The sequence below is a fragment of the Protopterus annectens genome, chromosome 9.part0 (assembly GCF_019279795.1).
Source record: "Protopterus annectens isolate FY-2018-M chromosome 9.part0, PAN1.0, whole genome shotgun sequence".
NCBI classification, from domain to species: domain Eukaryota; kingdom Metazoa; phylum Chordata; order Ceratodontiformes; family Protopteridae; genus Protopterus; species Protopterus annectens.
In genome coordinates, this window is record NC_056743.1 from 974612640 (window position 1) to 974632305 (window position 19666).

At 37.2% G+C, this 19666-nt stretch overlaps 1 protein-coding gene across 2 annotated transcripts in view; it reads left to right on the top strand.

Annotated features, from left to right (window-relative positions):
• The window catches only part of LOC122811703 (inactive dipeptidyl peptidase 10-like), a 656601-nt gene that overhangs the window by 416932 nt on the left and 220003 nt on the right, over positions 1 to 19666 (top strand). For both annotated transcript variants that reach the window (XM_044083720.1, XM_044083719.1), the window contains exons 12-14: positions 8287 to 8328; positions 8420 to 8524; positions 9384 to 9475. In XM_044083720.1, the coding sequence (XP_043939655.1) occupies positions 8287 to 8328; positions 8420 to 8524; positions 9384 to 9475 (239 nt within the window). The remainder of the gene's footprint in view (positions 1 to 8286; positions 8329 to 8419; positions 8525 to 9383; positions 9476 to 19666) is intronic.

The window sequence follows — 19666 nt, forward strand, 5'->3', positions numbered from 1 at the left end:
CCTCACATCATAGGTGCAGATGCCTGCCAGGCACCAGTGGACTCCACACTGATCCTGTCACAGGTGGCATCTAGGCCTGCCATATCAAGTCAGCACAGTGGCTCCTGATCATGCTAACATAGTGGCATCCAATCCCAGTTACTGGCAGATATCATGTATTATACAGAGTAACCCTTGCCACAGGACCCCACACACACACACACACACACACACACACACACACACACACACACACACACACACACACACACATACCTGTATCTCTGATCCCATTTGACCCATTTGACACCCTCTCTCTGTCACCAAAGATGATTTTCTATGACAAAAAAGAAATAAACCCTGACCAAAAGACTCCTGACTCCACTTCCAGTAACATGACCAGTCACTAAGGCTGTGATGTCACACACGTCATTGTTCCCCTTGGCACATGTGAAATATACCAAATAAGCTCCAGAAACATAGAGAACAGCAGAAACGTTTGTGTCTCAAATTCTTCATCAGTTACATAAAAACAAGTAAGTTGAACAGCAAAGTTTACACAGCAATCACCTGATCAGAAAAGGCCATCATCAGAGTGCATTTTCATAGACATTCAAGACCTTTGACATTAAAATACAAAACACTGCAAAAGAGTATTTCAAATATACACATATTGTGATAGTCATTTCACAGTAGCATGTTTCTTCCTTAAGACTGGTTTAATATAAGCAGCTGTATTTAACATATCTATACATCTGTACTTGAGTAGCTCTGTTTCAAGAAACTGGCCCACCCCTAGGGTTTAATTCAGTTTACCCAATGATTTAGACATATAACAATGTTATACAGAAGTTTCAGTGATATGTTTTGCAAAAGAATACTGTAAATTTGTTTTACCTAGATATAAAGCATTAGATCTACTGCATGTAGCCAAACAAATCATATTTCTGCTGAGACATGTAGCTTATTGTGTAAACATATATTCTGTGCCTGTTAATAGTTTAAAAACTCTAGCTTATTTATAACATATTTACCAAACAAGTAAGCATAGCAAGGTCTATATTAGAAACCCAAAAAGGCTAAATCCTGAATGTATGTAGAGCAACACATAAAGGTCGAAGTACACACAAAGCGAAACACATAAACGGTGAAAATCAAAACGCCGAACATGTTTCATAATCAAAATTCATGAAACAGGTAAGCAAAATAAAAAATAAACATAAATTTAATACGCTTTTGCAGGGGGGCAAGCCCCCCTGCACCCCCAAACCCCCCTACTTAAATATACCAACTCCGAGACTGCACTACAGTGGGGATAAGGACATATTTCTTTATCCCCACCATCACGCTGCTGGCTGAAAGACACGTTTGGCATTCTGAATTTCACCATTTACATGTTTCGCTCTGTATGTACATTGACCTTTATGTGTCGATGTACAAACATTCAGCATTTAGCCTTTTTGTGTTTCTAATATGTAACCAGCATAGCATGGGTGTATTCCCCTTTTGTTTATTTGTATTTCCATCAAAACATGATCTATCTTTAGTATGCAACTGCTGTTTCAGATTTCTTTCATGTTTAAATGCAAATCTTGTTCTTTCTGAAAAGTATGTCTTTACTCATTTCACCAGAGCTAGGTAAAATAGAGCAATTTTTGCTAGCAAATTCAATATTCTGATGGAAACATCTGTTATAACAAATAATGTATTGTCTTTGAGTTAAATAATGTATTGCACTTGTGCAGTATTTAGGTCATTTTGTCTGCTCACCACTACCCTTTCAAAAAAGTAAGACTTCCCATGTTCTGCCTGCAAAGAGCCCCTGCCTCACAGGGAATGCACATTTACATCTGATAACCTCTATGTTCCAAATAATATAACATATTATCAGTTTAGTGCTTCCCTTGATGTCCATTGTTGTCAGTTTACTTGCACACAGTAACAGTCCACTTGTGATACCTATAAATCTGAACCTCAGATGCATACTTTTTTGTATGGAATAATTAACACATACTTCTTTTTGTAAATCAGTATATACATCTCTTCTTGCTCTATTGCTATGGCTATATCAAGGAAATTAAAATGAACATCTGAATAATTCTTTTTAAAACACAAAAATTCCATGGTGTTAGTGGTGTATAACAAACTTTTGTAATTCAGTAACTGTTTCATCAGAGATCATAAAAGTACCATCCACAAATATTTTATAAGACTCATGCACAAATTCTTGTCAGCAAGGACACACTGATTATCCTGTACTGGCAATGTAGTTATATTTGCATGCATTTTGGTTACAGGCATGCCCACTGAAGAGCCAGCGACTTCGTGGTAGGAAACATTAAACATATTTTGTTATCACTGGATTAAATCTTCTTGATAGTAAAGTTACTGTCCTTACTGCCTCAATACCAGCAACACAGGGTATCCCAGTAAATAAAGAATCTACATCCAATGTAGCAATAAAAAGACATCCTTGTTCTTGCCCCTATGGGCATTCATATAAACACCCCAGAAAGCTATTTGCATTCCTGGATGTAATGTTTAACATTTTTTTCTAGGAAGATTTAAGGAAGTATCTAGGTATACTGAAATTCTTCAGGTCACCCAACCGTTACCTGACACAGCTGGTCACAGTTGGGGTGGGGATGACTCGGCTGTTTATGAATTTTTGGAAGTCAAAATAGAAATTATATTTTTTTGGAGATTCACATAATCCTAATGGAATTTCCTTAGACAGCAGCAGTTCATGTAAGATGTGTTTTACCCTTTGGACAAGTTTGTCGATATGTACCCTGTTAATTTCTTTGAATGCTGTAACATCTGATAACAATTCTAATATAGCACTTACATAATGCTCAGGACTGCAGCTGTGCCACTCTTATCAGCCTGTTTTATTACAATGTTTATATTAGATTTTAAATTGGTCACCACTCTATATTTAACATGATAATTTGTAAAACTGACTATTAAACAGTTTGTGTAAGTACTCTTAACATCTACAACAAAAGGTTAAACTGATAGGGCAGTTAACATATAAATAATACTACACTCTTTTCTAACTGAAAGGTAACCATTTCATCAGAATCTGAAAAATGTAACTTCAAATCCAAATTTTGGATAAAAAAACTCTTAACTCAGATAAGTATTAGCCAGGTCACCATCTTGAGCTGTCCCAAAAGTCAAGGCTTTTTATTCAATATAGAAACTTCAGATGAGCACAGCTCATAATCTGGAATATTAACAAATACGTTATATTGAGTTACCTAAAATAAACTCTCAATATGGGAGAATAAGCATGGCCTTACTGACCAGAATCAATACATGGATTACATATCACTCTACAAATGATTTATGGAGAATAGTTTTATGATCTGGGATGGGACCGTTATTGAATTACAGACATTTGTTGCTTACATCATTAACTTCACAGAGTTTTTACATTTCACATTGAGTTATTCAGATGTTCACATTAATTTTCTTGATTTGAGCTGAATTATTCAGTTGTTCAAATTAATTTCCTAATGTGACCAGACAAATAGAGCAAGATTGGATTTGTACTTCAATTTGCAAACAGGAAACACATGTTAATAATTATTTATATAGAAAAAGTATGCATCCAATTTTCACATTTATGGGTGTGTCACACATGGACAATTACTGCATGCAAGCAGACTGACAACTATGCACACCAAAGCAAACACTGAACCAGAGGCTGTATTAAATTATATGACAGACAGATAGTATTAGACACAAATGTTGCCTTCTTTGAGACAGGAAGTGAATAATGGCAGGAAGACTGTATGAAAGTCTTACTTCTCTGAAAGGGTAGTGTTGAGCACAGTGATCAAAATATTGCCTGAGTGCAATACACTATTAGTTATAACAGATGGTCCCATCAGATCAATGAAATTATTAATAAAAATGGTCTCTTTTAACTAGGTGTAGTGAACTGAGTAAATGATTCTCAAAGACAACAGTCTGCATTTAAACATGGAAGAAACCTGGAAGAGTGGTTATTTTATAAGGACAGATCAGGGTTTGATGGGAATCATATAACAAACAAATGGAGAACACATCTATGCTACGTTTGCTTATCTTGTAAGTATATCATAAGTAAAAGAGTACATTTGTTTACCAGGAAAGTCAGACTGGACGCAGGTCCATTTTCAGCGGCGGCCCGGGGAGAAAAGCTCCACATTACAATACATTACATGAGAGTAAAAAGGAGTAGGACATACACACATATGACATATGTACACATAAGGACAACATGCTGGTGATTAACAAACATACATATAGCATATATATATATATATATATATATATATATATATATATATATATATATATATATATATACACAACAGGACATCATGATAGTGATTAACATGTCTTACAGCAGACAATCAGAGGTACATTTTTTTTCTTTTGCAGTTGTAAGTTTTGTAAAGTAAATGTATACAGGTTTGGAAGCTTTCAGGGGGAGAAACTATTTATACATAGCTGTACCCTGACAAATTCTCTTGGTATGGACACACTAACAGACACAGAATATATGTTTACACAGCGTGTCAGGTGCCTGAGTAGCGAGGAGCAATATTATTTATTTGATCATATGAACTAGATCTACTACTTTTTAGGGAGGTAAATCAAACTATCTTAAACAGAATAGCAGATCATGATTCTTATATTGTGTATATTGATTTGAGTAATGTTTTACAAAAGGATATCACTGAAACTTCTACAAAACACAATTCTATGTTTAGAGTCATGGAAAGATGGATCTTATGAGTGTGGACCAGTCTCATGAAACAAAACTACTTGAGTACAGATGTATATCTATGTTAATGGCTGATAAACAGTCCAGATTAAATACTGCTGCTAATATTAAATCACTTTTAAAGAAGAAACATTCTACTGTCGGTCAAAGTCAAAAAGTCAAAGTAAACTTTATTGTCATTTAGATCTGCACATAGTGCAGCTAAACAAAATTATGTTGCTTCATTCCCAGTGGAAGAAACATACACACATACAGTTACTATTTAGTAATACTAGGACAGACACTTACATACATTACATGTATAAAAATGTGCCATTTAGGGTATTGCACAAGTAGATATTGCACAAACATGAATTTTCATATTAACAGGTACCTGTGAAGCAAAAATATTGTATAGAGTATTGCACATTCAAGTTTCAGGACAGGTGAAGTTTTGGATATTGTACTAAAGTATGCTATGGCTATTATACCATTATATTTGCATTCTAGTTGCATTTTGCAAAGTTTGCATTCTAATGTTAAAGTAGTTGAATTTCTGAGAAAAAGCACTCTAAAGATTGACTTTTCTGATCACGTGATTGCTATATAAACTTTGGTGTTCAATGAATTAGCTTTTATGCATATGATAAAGTACTTGTAATGTGAAAGCTGTTTTCTTACTAAAAGCTCTATGTGGATCTGGAGCTGATGTGGTACATTTTTAGGGACTTTTATTTTATAAGCACAGATTTAACTGCCTGAGCTGCATTTTGGCATTAGTTTTCCTTTGCACCTTTGGAAATGATGATGGCTGTGATCCATTCCACCCCTTTCCTGTGTGGTCGATATGAAGATGTCTGATGCACACAGTGTGACTTGAACATGTATTGCCCAGCATATCCTTTAACTAACACTGCATGATCCATGTTTGTTCTGGGTGCTACTACACTGTCACTGTGTACTTGGCAAGGGCCCATAGTGCTGGACTATATGCCACTGCCTGCCTGCGCTATGTGCCTGTCACTGTCTATGAGTGGGATATAGGGCAGCTGATGGTCGCTGTCTCTCAGCTTCACTGTTGTCAGTTTCTGAATTTAGTGTGTTGACTATGGAAGGAGCTGATGAAGCATGCATGTTTGTTCCTGGAAAGAATGGCTGATATACATGTTTCCTAGGAAGTGGCCCTGTGGAATTTCTTTAAGCAGGAAGCAATGATATAGGTGAAACATATGCCAGATGTTGGAATCATTGGCATTTCTAGGGTGCTGTACAGATGCATTGGTTATAATTCTCCATGTGTTGTATACTGCCTGGTAGTCCTTCCTACTGACATAACACAGTCCACAGACATCAGGTGGGGCCTTTATTGCCACATATGTGAAATCTATAGCACCCACTACTTCTGGGAGGCAGGCAACACCATAGACTTTGCCTGTAGGAGCCACTCACAATTCTAGTGTGTTGGGAAAACAGATATGTTCATCCACATGTGATAGTAGCATATCAAGCCATCTACTTAATATTCTGCAGGCGGACATCTGTTATATGCCCAGTGTGTCCCCTGTGTGTATCTGGAAAGTTTCTTTAGCTAGTATTGTAAGTTCTACTTTTAGATTCACTAACACAGCAAGTCCATTCATTCCTCGTAATCCTGATTGTCAGTAATACGTATCAGCTAACACCTATATAATATCTCTGTCTACTCAAAATCACTCTGTCAGCTGCTGGTCAGATAACTGGTGGTAAGTGATATGCTGCCGGTACTGTTTTTATTCATGCTACCTGCCATCACATCACACTACCAGGTGAGAGGTAACAGCACTTACACACAGTAATTGTTATTGTATGAAAACTGCTGTGTCTTTGCTTGTTGCAGCTCCACAAATTGCCACATGTTTTTTGCCCTCTCAGTGATGGGCAACTTGCTTTGTAGCTGCATCTTCGTACGTCTATGAATCATGACCTGCTTTCAGGGTCAGTCATTTGCATCTCATTATGCACTCATTAATGTGAGTAGCTCTATTTGCATATCCTTACAGGTAACATGTACACCTGGCCCCACACTGTTTCCTTTGCTGCTTAGCAATGCTTAGTAGGATCAGTGGGTACTATGAATTGTAACATGCCTGAGGATTGCCGCTTCCCACTCAACAGTGTACTGCATACAGTGACTATAAATACTGACTGTTATCTACTACTATCACCCATATGACTTCAGTGGAAGAGCAGTAATTTGAATTGACTCCTCCAGTGTTAATATGGGGAACTCACAATCCCTTTCTCAATAAATTAGCCTAGAAGCCCATCACGGCTCCACATCGGGACTCTTGGTGTTTACTGTTTTCATTAATGCTTTCACATTCCTGAAATTCCAGCATTTTTATTTTGTACTGATGACATAGTCATTTGGACTTCATATTCATTTCATTGCTGCATTAAGTTCTACCCAAGAGAATTACGTCAAGGCAGTTTATTCTTAGTTCATTTTTTTAAGTTTGAGACAATGTTAAAAAAACTGAAGCTATGATATCTGGTACAGCTAAATTTGCATCCCAGTCCCCATGCCCTGCACCAGAACTGCTCTGTTTCCTCACCATTACGAGGTACTGTACATGATTTGCAGCACTTTAAACATATAACTTTCCATTTTGATCATCAACGTGACCTCCTGCTCATATCGTGGTCATGTGACCACCAGACTGAAAAGCCTGCTAGCTAGCAGACACAGAGCCTCCCACCTGTTAACAACCTATGCAAGAAAATACACAATAAAACTGTATGACACAAAGCCTGTAGATTTATAAATAATGTATCTTTTTTCCAGCACTAACGCACTCCTGCACTAAGGCAAACATTTCACCAGGCACTTTAAGAACCAGGTCGTCTTCTTCCTCACTGATGTATAAACTCCCTAACTTTAACTTCTGCCCCTACTGGGTACCTTTTCACCTGACATCATCAATCATCTGGTGACAGCCACATTTTGCTTTTCACACCCCAAACTATTCATTAGAATTTTTCACAAAATCATTTTCCTACTGAGGACTTAAATAGCGAATGCATCCCCATAGAGCATTGGCTCCCTAATCCAGTCTTTAAACTATTTCAAATCTCATCTAAACATCCATCTTTATAAGTCATTCGTATATATCTGTAAGAACAAATAAATACTTTATACAGCTCAATTCAAGTGTCAGCTGCAGCTCTCTGATTAGATGAGATTTGTTGTTTATTATTAACAGATCTATGCACCATTTTTTATTGTGACTATTGCTATAGTGTACTTACTACTTCCACTATATAACTTGTAAATATTTTACTGCTTCTGTTGTAAAAAAGGTCATAGCTTAAATTTGACCCTTGGGTCCACAGTACCAACTTTAAGTAAAATATTTAAACAAAAGAAATGTTGTAAAAAATAGTTGATGCCTCCTGAACGTATGGAATGCCTCAAAATCTCAGTGTAATCTTTGCATCTGTAATAACATGGATTGTTCTCAAGTTCATATACACTCTGCATTTCTCTTGCTGTGCTTCATCCTCAACAGAAGCACCGAATGATTTCAGATGCCTGGATTATGAAGACTATGGTAATTTCTTAACTTCTTCTGTCTTCTTCCATTTTACCATTTATCATTCTCTGTTGGTCATATGTAAAATGTGTATTTTTACCCTATACAGAATGAGGTTGTGGTTTCCAAAGATGGCAGCATGCTATATCTGTCAATACCAGCAAAGCAGGGGGCAAGAGGAGAGTTCAGCCACCTAGCAGTAATACCTACACAGGTACGTATCAGAAGGAAAATTCAACCATGTAACAATAATACCCACAAAGGTAAGTGTTATAAGAAACAGGAGAGTTCAGCCATCTAGCGATAATACCCACAAAGGTAAGTGTTATAAGAAACAGGACAGTTCACCCATCTAGCAGTGATACCCGGACAGGTAGTTGTCAGAATCAAGAAGAGATTTTAAACACCTAGCAATAACATCCATACATGTACGTGTCATACATGTCTAAACACTTACAACCTTTGTGCACCTTGCCAAACTCCTGTTGGCAAGAACTTTGCACCTTCTTCGTTATTAATGTCTAACAACTAAGACTGGAACTGCAGTAACTATAAACATGCCCACTTGTGCAGTGATCCTACATGATTACTCGCAGTGGCTGCTGCCCTCAGAAGATAGAACTGGATAAATGAACAGTGACTGTGCTAGTACATTATACACTGTGATTTTTGATGAGACAGAGTTGGACTGTAGGAGTTGTGAGAGCCTTTTCTGGTGTTCCTTCTGTACCGTACCTTATGGGGAGCACTGCTGATGAGCTTGAACTGCTTTGCTGTTAGTTCGCATGTCACTGGTCCTTCTACACCACTGCCTCCAATAGTCAATCAGCGATTCTTTTGTTTACAGTCATTAATGCTGGTAAGAGGCTAAGACTGTACAAGTCAATAATGCCTTAGGGTCAGTTTGCTTCCACTAATGCCCAAATTCCATCTTGTAAAACACACACACACACACACACACACACACACACACACACACACACACACACACACACACACACATGCATTCACACAATTCCTGTAACTATGATTGCTCTTTTAATGTTTTCTGTGCTTTTGGTTTTCTCCTAAAGCCTGCTGGAACTCAAAGCGCCGTGAGGTTTCTGACTTCAGGAAACTGGGAAGTAACAAGCATCACCGCACTGGATGAAGAGAGACAAAAAATGTATGTGTTGCAAAGAGCTTGGCACAATCCTTATAAACATTTAATGTTTTATAAAACTGTCTTACAAAATTTACATTTTTAATCAGTAATATGCTATAAATAATAAATCACATATCCATTCATAAACCTGATATATATTTTTAGCAATGTACAGTTCGTCTACTGTTTTTCCAGTATCTTTTGTTACCTTACATTGGAATAATATCTCCGGCAGTTTACATCTTTTTATTGCTTTCTCCATGCAATAAGCCTGAGGACTGTGCGGTAATGTAGGTTACCCATCCTCTCATCTAAGCACAGATCTAATTAGAATCGCAAACTTTTCCATTCTGAAAATGGGATTAGCAGCTCCCTCGGCTCATTGATTCAGAGGGCTGTCTAATTATTCTCCTTGTCTCATCGCTGCTTTTTTTTTCTGCCAGCACACATATCTCTGCTTGAAGTGTATTATCCCCTTTATTTATTTTCTGTGGTAGGCTTCACTAGAGGACACAGCCAATGCTAAATGTGTGTTTGTTAAGTTATTTAATAAGCATTCTGCTGTGTCTGTTGTGTTGTAATACCATTTAGTTACTTAATAAGCTCTGTGCTTGTAACATCATAGTATGAAATTCTTTATGAGATTTCTTTTGTGTGTTTTGACTCAGGTCATAAGGGAAAGGGCCGTGTTTATATCAGTTGACCTGTCCAGTTAACATACAGTAAATAAATATGTACTGAAGTCTACCCTCACACACAGCTACTATGCGAAGATTTAAAAAGTTCATTACCTGTCATGATCACAAAACATTGTGCATCTGTCTTAAGTTTCATTATAATTTCTGTGAAATTCCACAATAATGCCCTTGTTACAGTGTTGTAATACACTAGGGAAGAGTACTTAAGAAGGTAGAAGTTGTTTCCATGAAACTTTGTCCTGACCTGAAAAGATACCAATGCCGAAGTCGTCAGTCTAGTCTTCCTGTGTATTCCATGGCATGCATGTAATTAACATGCTGTGTTTTCCCTGCCACCTTGAGCCTCAGTCATCCTAATCCACTTCCAGCACAAATGCTTTGTGTCTATTAATTTGCTTGTACTTTGGAAAAGATCTTTGAACACATTGCTTTATTTAGAAATCCAAAGCAAGAAATGCTGGCACACATCAGACTCCCTCGACTCGCAATTTTATATTTAGTTAACAAAGTTAGTTAACCATGTATCCATTTCACATCCACAGGATGGGACCATACAGACCAGTTTTGGCATAACAAGCCTTCATCAGCATTTAACATCATGGTAACTGAATAACAATTATATAGTGAAAACACATTGCTTAACCTGCTGCTATTGGTATATCATACATGCTCATTAAGACCAGGTAGGAACAAAGCCCCCAATCTAATTATCCAAGATTTTTCTTTTCTATTCAATATATGATGGCAGCCCACTTTTTCACTTTTATTATCTTGAATTTTATCAATAATGGATCACACTTGTTCAAAAATCCGTGTTCTGAGTGGACATGATGTCTGTCCTACATAAAATGTAGAACATGTAGATAATACAAGATATATGACCCAATACAAACTACAGTTACCAAATGTACGAATATCAGAAACTTGGAAAGTATTATTGGTGGTAAACTGTTTGCTTTTCACCACAAATCTGCATAAAGAACAATGACTACAAGGTTGGCATTCAATAAGAATCCCCCTCAATTGTCATTTTTTGATTCAACCTTTGAATAGACTTCTTTTTGTAATGATTAAATATACCACTTAATGCTTTTCCTCTGCAATAAGAACACAAACACCTCAAAGGTATCATTTCACTTAATCTATTGCCAGTCAATAAAATGCCCTCAAAAAAGGAGTATTATGACCAAAACTTGTAGTTAACCTCATAACATTTAGAACTGAAGCTTTTCCACATCTATATTCTAATAATTGAGACCTATCATATTTTTGAGCCATAGTCCATCTGTGAAGGATATCTTTCTTTTTGTATCCCCTGTTATAAAATCTATTAACCATGTTAGATTATTGTTGAATCTCATCCTCACGAGAAGAACAGATTCTCCAGATCCATAAAAACTGAGACTTGGGTATATTGTGTATAATATGTTTAGGATGACAACTAGTAGCATGTAACAGGATATTAAACTGGGAGTTTTTATGGCAGGCATTGCTGTTCAAATTACCATCATCCCTTTTGGTGACTACCACATCTAAATAAACTATGTTAGTAAGGTTATATTTAACAGTAAATTCAATGACCGAATTATTTTCATTCAAATATTGAACAAACTTGATCAGATACACAAAATCTGACTTCCACAACATCCAGCAGTCATCCTGGTACCTACACCAAATATCTGCAGCATCAAGGAATAAATTGTGATTACTATCGTAGATGATGTGTTCCTCCAAAAAAACCATAAAAAGATCAGAATAAATGAAGGCAAAAGAAGCCCCCATTGCTGTGCCCTTAAGTTGTAAAAACAATCACCATTAAAGTAAAAAACATTTTTAGTCAACACATGTTCAGTCAGGCATAACAAAAAATGTGTTAAAAACCAGGACTGTGTAATGATATATGATTAAGTGGTAATCTAATACCAAGAGCCCATCCTAGTGTGGTATGTTGGTATATAAAGTAGATGCATCCAATGTACATATATACCAATCTGGCTCCAATTGCATATCCTGTATAATATTCAAAAATTCAGTTCTAGCCTGAATCCTGGCCCATACCCCCTTTAACAAAGGTTTTAAACACCTGGTAAGATATACAGACAATGGTTCAGTTAATGAATCATTCCCTGAAGCAATCGGTCTGGCTGGTGGCTTATTAAAATTTTTATGAATTTTAAGAAGCAGATACAGGTGGTGATCTAAGGGGTCTGGAACGGTTAAGTGGAAAGCAGCATCTTTACTTAGAATACCCTCATCCACAGCTGATAATAGGAATTTATTGGTATCAGCCTTAAATTTGGAGGTGGGGTCTAACATCATTTTTGATAAAAATGGTGATCGGACAGTTGTTTGTGAGCCTCTTCAAGGTACATAGACTGATACCACACAACCACCGCATTGCTTATCACTACATTTTGATTCTTTTTAAATTATTTAAGGCATCTTGTTAAGCCTTTGATAAATTATTTCTATCAATGTCACTGTCAGATCTAAAATTAAAATGAAGGTCTTTAAGTACACATTGCTGGAATGTGGAAACATATTTATTAACAGGTGCCGTGAATTTAGATTCACGAAATCTAAGTTTGTTTTGTGCTTCACCATTCAATACCACATTATCATGAAAATGTAGTTTTAAATTCAGTATTCTACAAAAAAGAAATGACATCATTAGCCAAAACATCCTCAGACACAATATAATTTGGCACAAAATTCAGTCCTTTATTCATCAGGTCAATTTCAGAACTTGTAAGTTGTACAGAAGAAATATTGTGCACATTAAATGTAGTTCCTATTTGGGAATCAACAGATGTAACAGTGTTTCTAAAGTAGAAGGTTCTCTTATGTTTTCAACCAGTCCTTCTTCTAACCTCAAAGGGTTATCCACATTTCTTTTCTTAGCTATTGGTGATATTACTACAGTATCAGTATCTGTGTCAATTACCAAAGATGAATCTTCACCCAATATTTCTACTGAATCAACATTGTATTTCAAAATAAACTTCTTCATTTTCTTTTTATATGGTATATATACCTGTTCACTATTTGAAAATTTAACAATCTTCTGAAGCTGTCTTCAAATTCAACCAAATCCTTAGTTAATTTAATAAAACATTCATGAAAAATATTCTGTTTTTCAACTTGCTTAGCCTCATCACACAGCTTAGGAACCTCAACAATGGACTTGGCTATACTTCATTCGTAAAAGGCATACAACACATTAACAAAATGCATAGAACCTGCATGTTGGCCCTCAACCCATTCCCTTAATAGAATATCATCACCCTGATTCCCCAGAGGCTGTAGCACATACATAAGCCACGCGGTGTAAGGTGTTTCATTTTATAGAACTTAAATAATTTTAAATACCTTACATTAGCACACGATAACTGCATAAATTTTGCTAGTTTGGTAAACATACTAATACAAATTGAATCAGGATTACCATTGTCTCCACTCATAATAAATCCACTAACAGGTGTCTGTACAAACACCTGTATATCATCTTTATCTGATGATAATCCATTTAAAATAGTCATTAAATTCATATTGTATCTAATATTCAAAAATGTTCAAAAACATATATGAAAATTGCAAGAGCCGGGCCACTAGTTTGAATTAAATGTGAATGACCAAAACATTAACTTTAAAGGCAAAAAGGTTTTTCAAAAAGAAATCATATAGTTGAACAGTACGTACACATTTGCGACATTAAAAAGAATAATTGTTCATGCAACATAACAATAATAAGGAACATCTTTTTTCTATAAGCAGTCTAACACTGCAGCAGTCCCAAAGAGAATGTTCACACACTCAGGATGATCTTCAAAAAGGAAATATTCAGCTATAATTTCCACTCAGTGCATCGGCATTCCATATGCACATAATTAGTCTCATAACCCTTTTCAAAAATGACTTGCTACAGCTGAAATGTTCCTTTCTTACATGACTTAAATGTGTACCTTCATTTAAAAGAATATCTTGAAGGCTGCCCCTTGTCATACGTGCGGAACTGGTTTTGGAGTGTAGTGTTTATTTATAAAACATCCATTACAAAATTTAGAAGGTACTTACAGGAAAAGAAGATTGCACTTACCAGCTCAAATATGCATCAGGTGTTGTGTTACATGATATATTTTAAAGGAAATGTTTTCTGAAAAGACCTTTTCAAGCATTATCACCAGTGAGTCTCCTTACAAGCACACATTCGGTTTTATTACTGGTTCACACCACCTAAATATAAGACAATTCCATGGTTACCATGTTTCTACATAAATGCAAAATGATGGTTTCAGATTTAAAACAGTTAGCAATTATAAGCACAATGCCTACCCTTTCCTCCTTTGCATTACAATATCCCTAAGCTTAAATATGAATTGATCAGAGAACTTCTTATTTGCTTCTTTGTTTACTACATTTTGGATGCTGTTGCTATCACTGCATTTTCATGGACAAGACACATCTTCTTGTGGCAGTGGGCTTCACATTCCCTTACACTGCAGCATCCTTACTTTTTAATATGCAGTGAGAATAGGTGTAGAGTGAGCCAAGACATCAGTGAATATCTCACTGTATCTTCTTATAAGTGAACCATTTGCACTGTCTGACAAAGACATGACCATCATCAATAAATGAGCACCTCTACCTATCTCATTAGGAAGCAGCCAGGGCACTGATACACAGCCAGTAGTTTGTATTTGAGGGCAAGCTTCCCAGCACCAGAGGATCACCTGGGAAGAAGGAACGGCTTCAGCCCTATGAGATAAATCCTCGCTCAGAAGCTGAGTAAGGCATTTGCCTATGGACTATCTGCTACATACAAAAGCCATAGGTCCTACCATTAATTGCCCCTTCCGGGGAGATAAAATGTGGTAGACAGCACAATGTAACATAAAAGGCACATATTCAGACTGGAATGTATCATTGAACATCCAAGATTCTAAGGTGGGATAAAAACAGAAAAAAATATCTGCCTTTCTCTTTATTCCAGGTTTCTTAGCAAAAATACTGACACATCATTGCTCAGCCTTCCTAAATGCTCATGGGGAGTTTGATCCCCCCGCCCATTGTCTGACTGAAATACAAAATTTGTATTTTAAATTAGGTGATTAAGTAATCACCATCCTATGTATGTAGTCTGGAGGAAAGGTAAAATGTACAAAATCATTCAGATGGTTTAGGAAAAAAAATCCAAGAAACGCAATTTAAACTACCGCTTGATGAAGCTATAAACTATTTTTAATGAACAATTCCTAAATAGTCTAAATGTAGTTATGCAGTGTTCTCCTACATAAAAAGAAATTAAAAAGTAGACAAGCAACTTAAGTGACAGCACAAACCAAAAGAAATGATGCAAAACAGAGACCTTTATCCCAACAACCATTAAAGAAACAAGTATACCATGCTCGTGCTAGAAATGCCCTTCCACAGTGGCTCATGCTAGAAATGTCCTTCCACAGTGGCATGCTCATTTGTAATTCAGGAACATGCTAGTCATGATAAGGTAAGACCTCATTAACACCTAATTTGCATGTCTCCTAACTCACAGTTAATACCCTGATGTGTAGATCATGGCTGATCTGCATGGCGCTGCAGTAAGCTGCTGCACATGTAGGCAGTGGAATCCCCCCCTCCAGTCACACACTCACACACTCACACACACACACACACACACACACACACACACACACACACACACACACACACACACACACACACACACACACACACACACACACACACACACACACACACACACATACACAAACACGAGCATACACACACACACCACAGCCCTGTAACTGTCCATACCCTCCTCTGGCCACCTCACCCCAGAAATACTTTAGTGCCATTATATCACATATGCACTACACCCTGGTGTCTAGTGTATCCCCCAACCACAGATCCCTGTTACTTAAACAGTCATCTCTGCCAATGAAGTGGTTCCTCCCACCCCACCCCCATCATACTTATAAAGTGCACATTGTTATGGCACTTATCCCTGGTGTCTTTTGGTTCATAGCTTTACAGGTATATACTAGACTAACAACCAGCAGGACCTTTAGCCGTGCAATCCAACCCAATCGTGTCCCTGTGTATCATGTGTATTTATTAAAAGAGGGCATGTTAGTTAGGAAGTTTCTAGAGGTTATGTCGAAGAGTATGTTAGTTTGGGCATTGGTTTGCTGCTGGTTCCCCCCTCCACCCTCCCAGTCCCTGTACTATCATTGGTGCTGTCAAAGCACTTTACAGTGTGTCCTCTGGTCCTCCCTCCCCGATTCCAATTATGCTGATCTATGCCTTTGGGCATTTAATGGAGTACCCTGTGGTGTCCAGTGTCCACAATCTCAGATCCCCATTGTAAAGTTAGTGCCATCACGGTACTTAAAACACTCCTTCGTGTCTGGTGTAATTCTACCAAATGTTTAATAAAACCAGATAAACAAATTCAATTAACCCATTACCATATGAATCTAATCACAATATGACCTGTAAAATTAACTCTCAAGTTGCCAAGGCATCAGCTTCTCTGGTAGAACAATAGCATTTCACAAATAGTAACAACAAGAAGGGAATTATAATGAAACATTCAACATTAGTACTGTCTCTATTGCTTAAAAATCAGCTAAAATATTAAAACTGACCTCACTATCGCCAGATAATCTAGCATCCAAAATAGCTTCACATTGCAACAAGTGTAATTGTTTATCCAATAGCAACACTGATAAACAGTTCTATCAAAGGATAGTATGTGTCTAAAATCTGGAAATAGTCGTGCATAATCCCAATACATAAAGTACTTAGTTGCACAAAGAGCAACCAGTTTGTACACTGAGGAGCTCCACACCACAAGTTCAGTCTTAGTCTTGATTCTTATACAAGCTAGCCAGCAGTGAACCCCTCTTGTACCATCTTCTTGAAGAAAATGTCATAGGATCTCTACCATTGCAATCCCCTTGTATAGCATCCCCTTATAGATAATGTCATAAGGATCTTACCATTGCAATCCCCTTGTAGACAATGTCATAAGGATCTTTACCACTGCAATCCCCTTTTACATCATCCCATTGTAGATGACGTCATAAGGATCTTACTATTGCAAGCCCCTTGTAGATAATGTCATAAGGATCATTACCATAGCAATCCCCTTTTGCACCATCCCCTTGTAGATAATGTCATAAGGATCTTACCATTGCAATCCCCTCATGTACCATCCCCTTGTAGATAATGTCATAAGGATCTTTACCACTGCAATCCCCTCGTGTGCCATCCCCTTGTAGATAATGTCATAAGGATCTTAGCACTGCAATCCCCTTTTACACCATCCCCTTGTAGATAATGTTATAAGGATCTTTACCATTGCAATCCCCTTTTACACCATCCCCTTGTAGATAACGTCATAAGGATCTTTACCATGGGGATGCATTTCCTACTTTATCCACAGCCAGTTTGGTGGATATGGGCATCCTAAGGTAATGTAGCCATTGTCTGAGGTTTACTGACAACCTTCTAATACTTATTCAGACTGATACAGTATGCATGGCATGCAGTTACACAATGTCACTGGAGTCAAGGCTCTCTCACATAAACACTTATAATAGTAAACAGGTTGTCAGAAATATATACACCCTTCACACATAGATCCACATATGCTGAGGCTCTTAAATATAATCAACCCAAAAGCCTCCCAGACATCGCACTTACCACACATATCCTCAGCAACCTCAAAACAACACCCACCACGACACATACAGCCACATCTCACAGCATCTCAACCTCTAAGCCCAGAAGGCAAACCTCCACACATCCAGATATTTTGATCATAGGAGATTTCATTGAGAGGCACACAGATGTCCCACTCACCAGACTGAGTAAAGGAAGAATCATGGTCAGTTGCCTATCTGGAGCTAGGATTCGCCACATCACACACACACACACACACACACACACACACACACACACACACACACACACACACACACACTCTCAAGTCATTGTACCAAATTGATAATACATCTCTAAGTGTAGACCCAGTGGTCAAGTATTTGGGAGCAGATGTAGACATTGACCAATAGGTGTCTACTGTAGTAAGGAAGTCATTCTATATTATGCATCTTATAAGCAAGGGTATATATAGGTCCAAGGTTCCCCTTTATAATCTTGAAATACTGAAATCTTGAATTTCAGTATCCCGAGACCATAAAGTCAAAACTTCAAAATAGCGAAAGTGCATAAGCACAAATTCGAATATCTCAATCCGCGCTTATGCATTTATGCTATATCACGTGAAGTGTTTGGCTGGGATGGTTTCCAGAATTTAAGGTGAGTGAGTGTATGTGATTGTTTTTGTAAGTTGTACATGTGGGTTAGGGTAGGGAGGTGGTAGTATGAGTGTTAGTGTTGGATGTGTTGTGTGTGTGTGTGTGTGTGTGTGTGTGTGTGTGTGTGTGTGTGTGTGTGTGTGTGTGTGTGTGTGTGTGTGTGTGTGTGTGTGTGTGTGTGTGTGTGTGTGTGTGTGTGTGTGTGTGTGTGTGTGTGTGTGTGAGGGAATGTAGAATGTCTGGTTGTAAATTTTTTTTTTTTCTGTTTGTGTGATCTCGGAGTTGGTATATATAAGTTGGGGGGTGCAGGGGGGCTTGCCCCCCTGCTTACATGTAGTATAGGGTTATATAGTTTGTGTGGTGAGGGTAGAATGGTGTGTGCGTTGTGTGGTGTATGGTGTATGTATGTTCATGATTGTGTGTTTCGTGATTTTGGGTTTCAGGATTGTGATGAGTCGTTCGCCTTTATAGTTTTGAGATACTGAAATTCGAGATTTCAGTATTTTGTGATTATAAAGGGGAACCAGGTCAAAAGATGTCATGATTCCATTGTACTCTGCCCTCATTCCATTGCCACTTTTTAAATTCTGTTTTTTTTTTTTGTGTGTGTATTCATCATGTTTTTTACCAAAATTATAGTACGGAAATTGTACAGCTCATTTTCCAAAATTAAATAAATCACAGACTAAATCAAGCCCTGTATTGCATCTTTGATCTTAAATTTATCAAAAACCTTTTATACTCTGAGCTACTACTTGACAGATGAGGTAAATTAGAAATAAGCAAAGCCACTCTAAATTGATTTTACAAGGCTAGTGTTACAAGATACAAGTTATCTAGGATAGCGTCCATAACGTGTTCAATGGCAAAATGCTTACTCCACTTTTCAAACTGATACAGTCAGAGTGTCCTCTGGGATCCATTTTAGGTCTGCTATTGCTTAGCACATTATTGATATGTCAAAATAAATCCAACTGCTACCATAGTTCAATATGGAGATGATTCTACAATGGTAGTCTCAGCTACCTCTTCAACACAACAAAAAACAGATACCCAAAACTCCTTCAGTGCATCAAAAAACTGTCTAACCTAATCACAGATACTCTAAAATGCAAAAAAGACCAAACCACAACACTAACACAAAGCAAAAAAATTACCTCAAGAGTCAGGAATGACACTGTGATAAATAACCC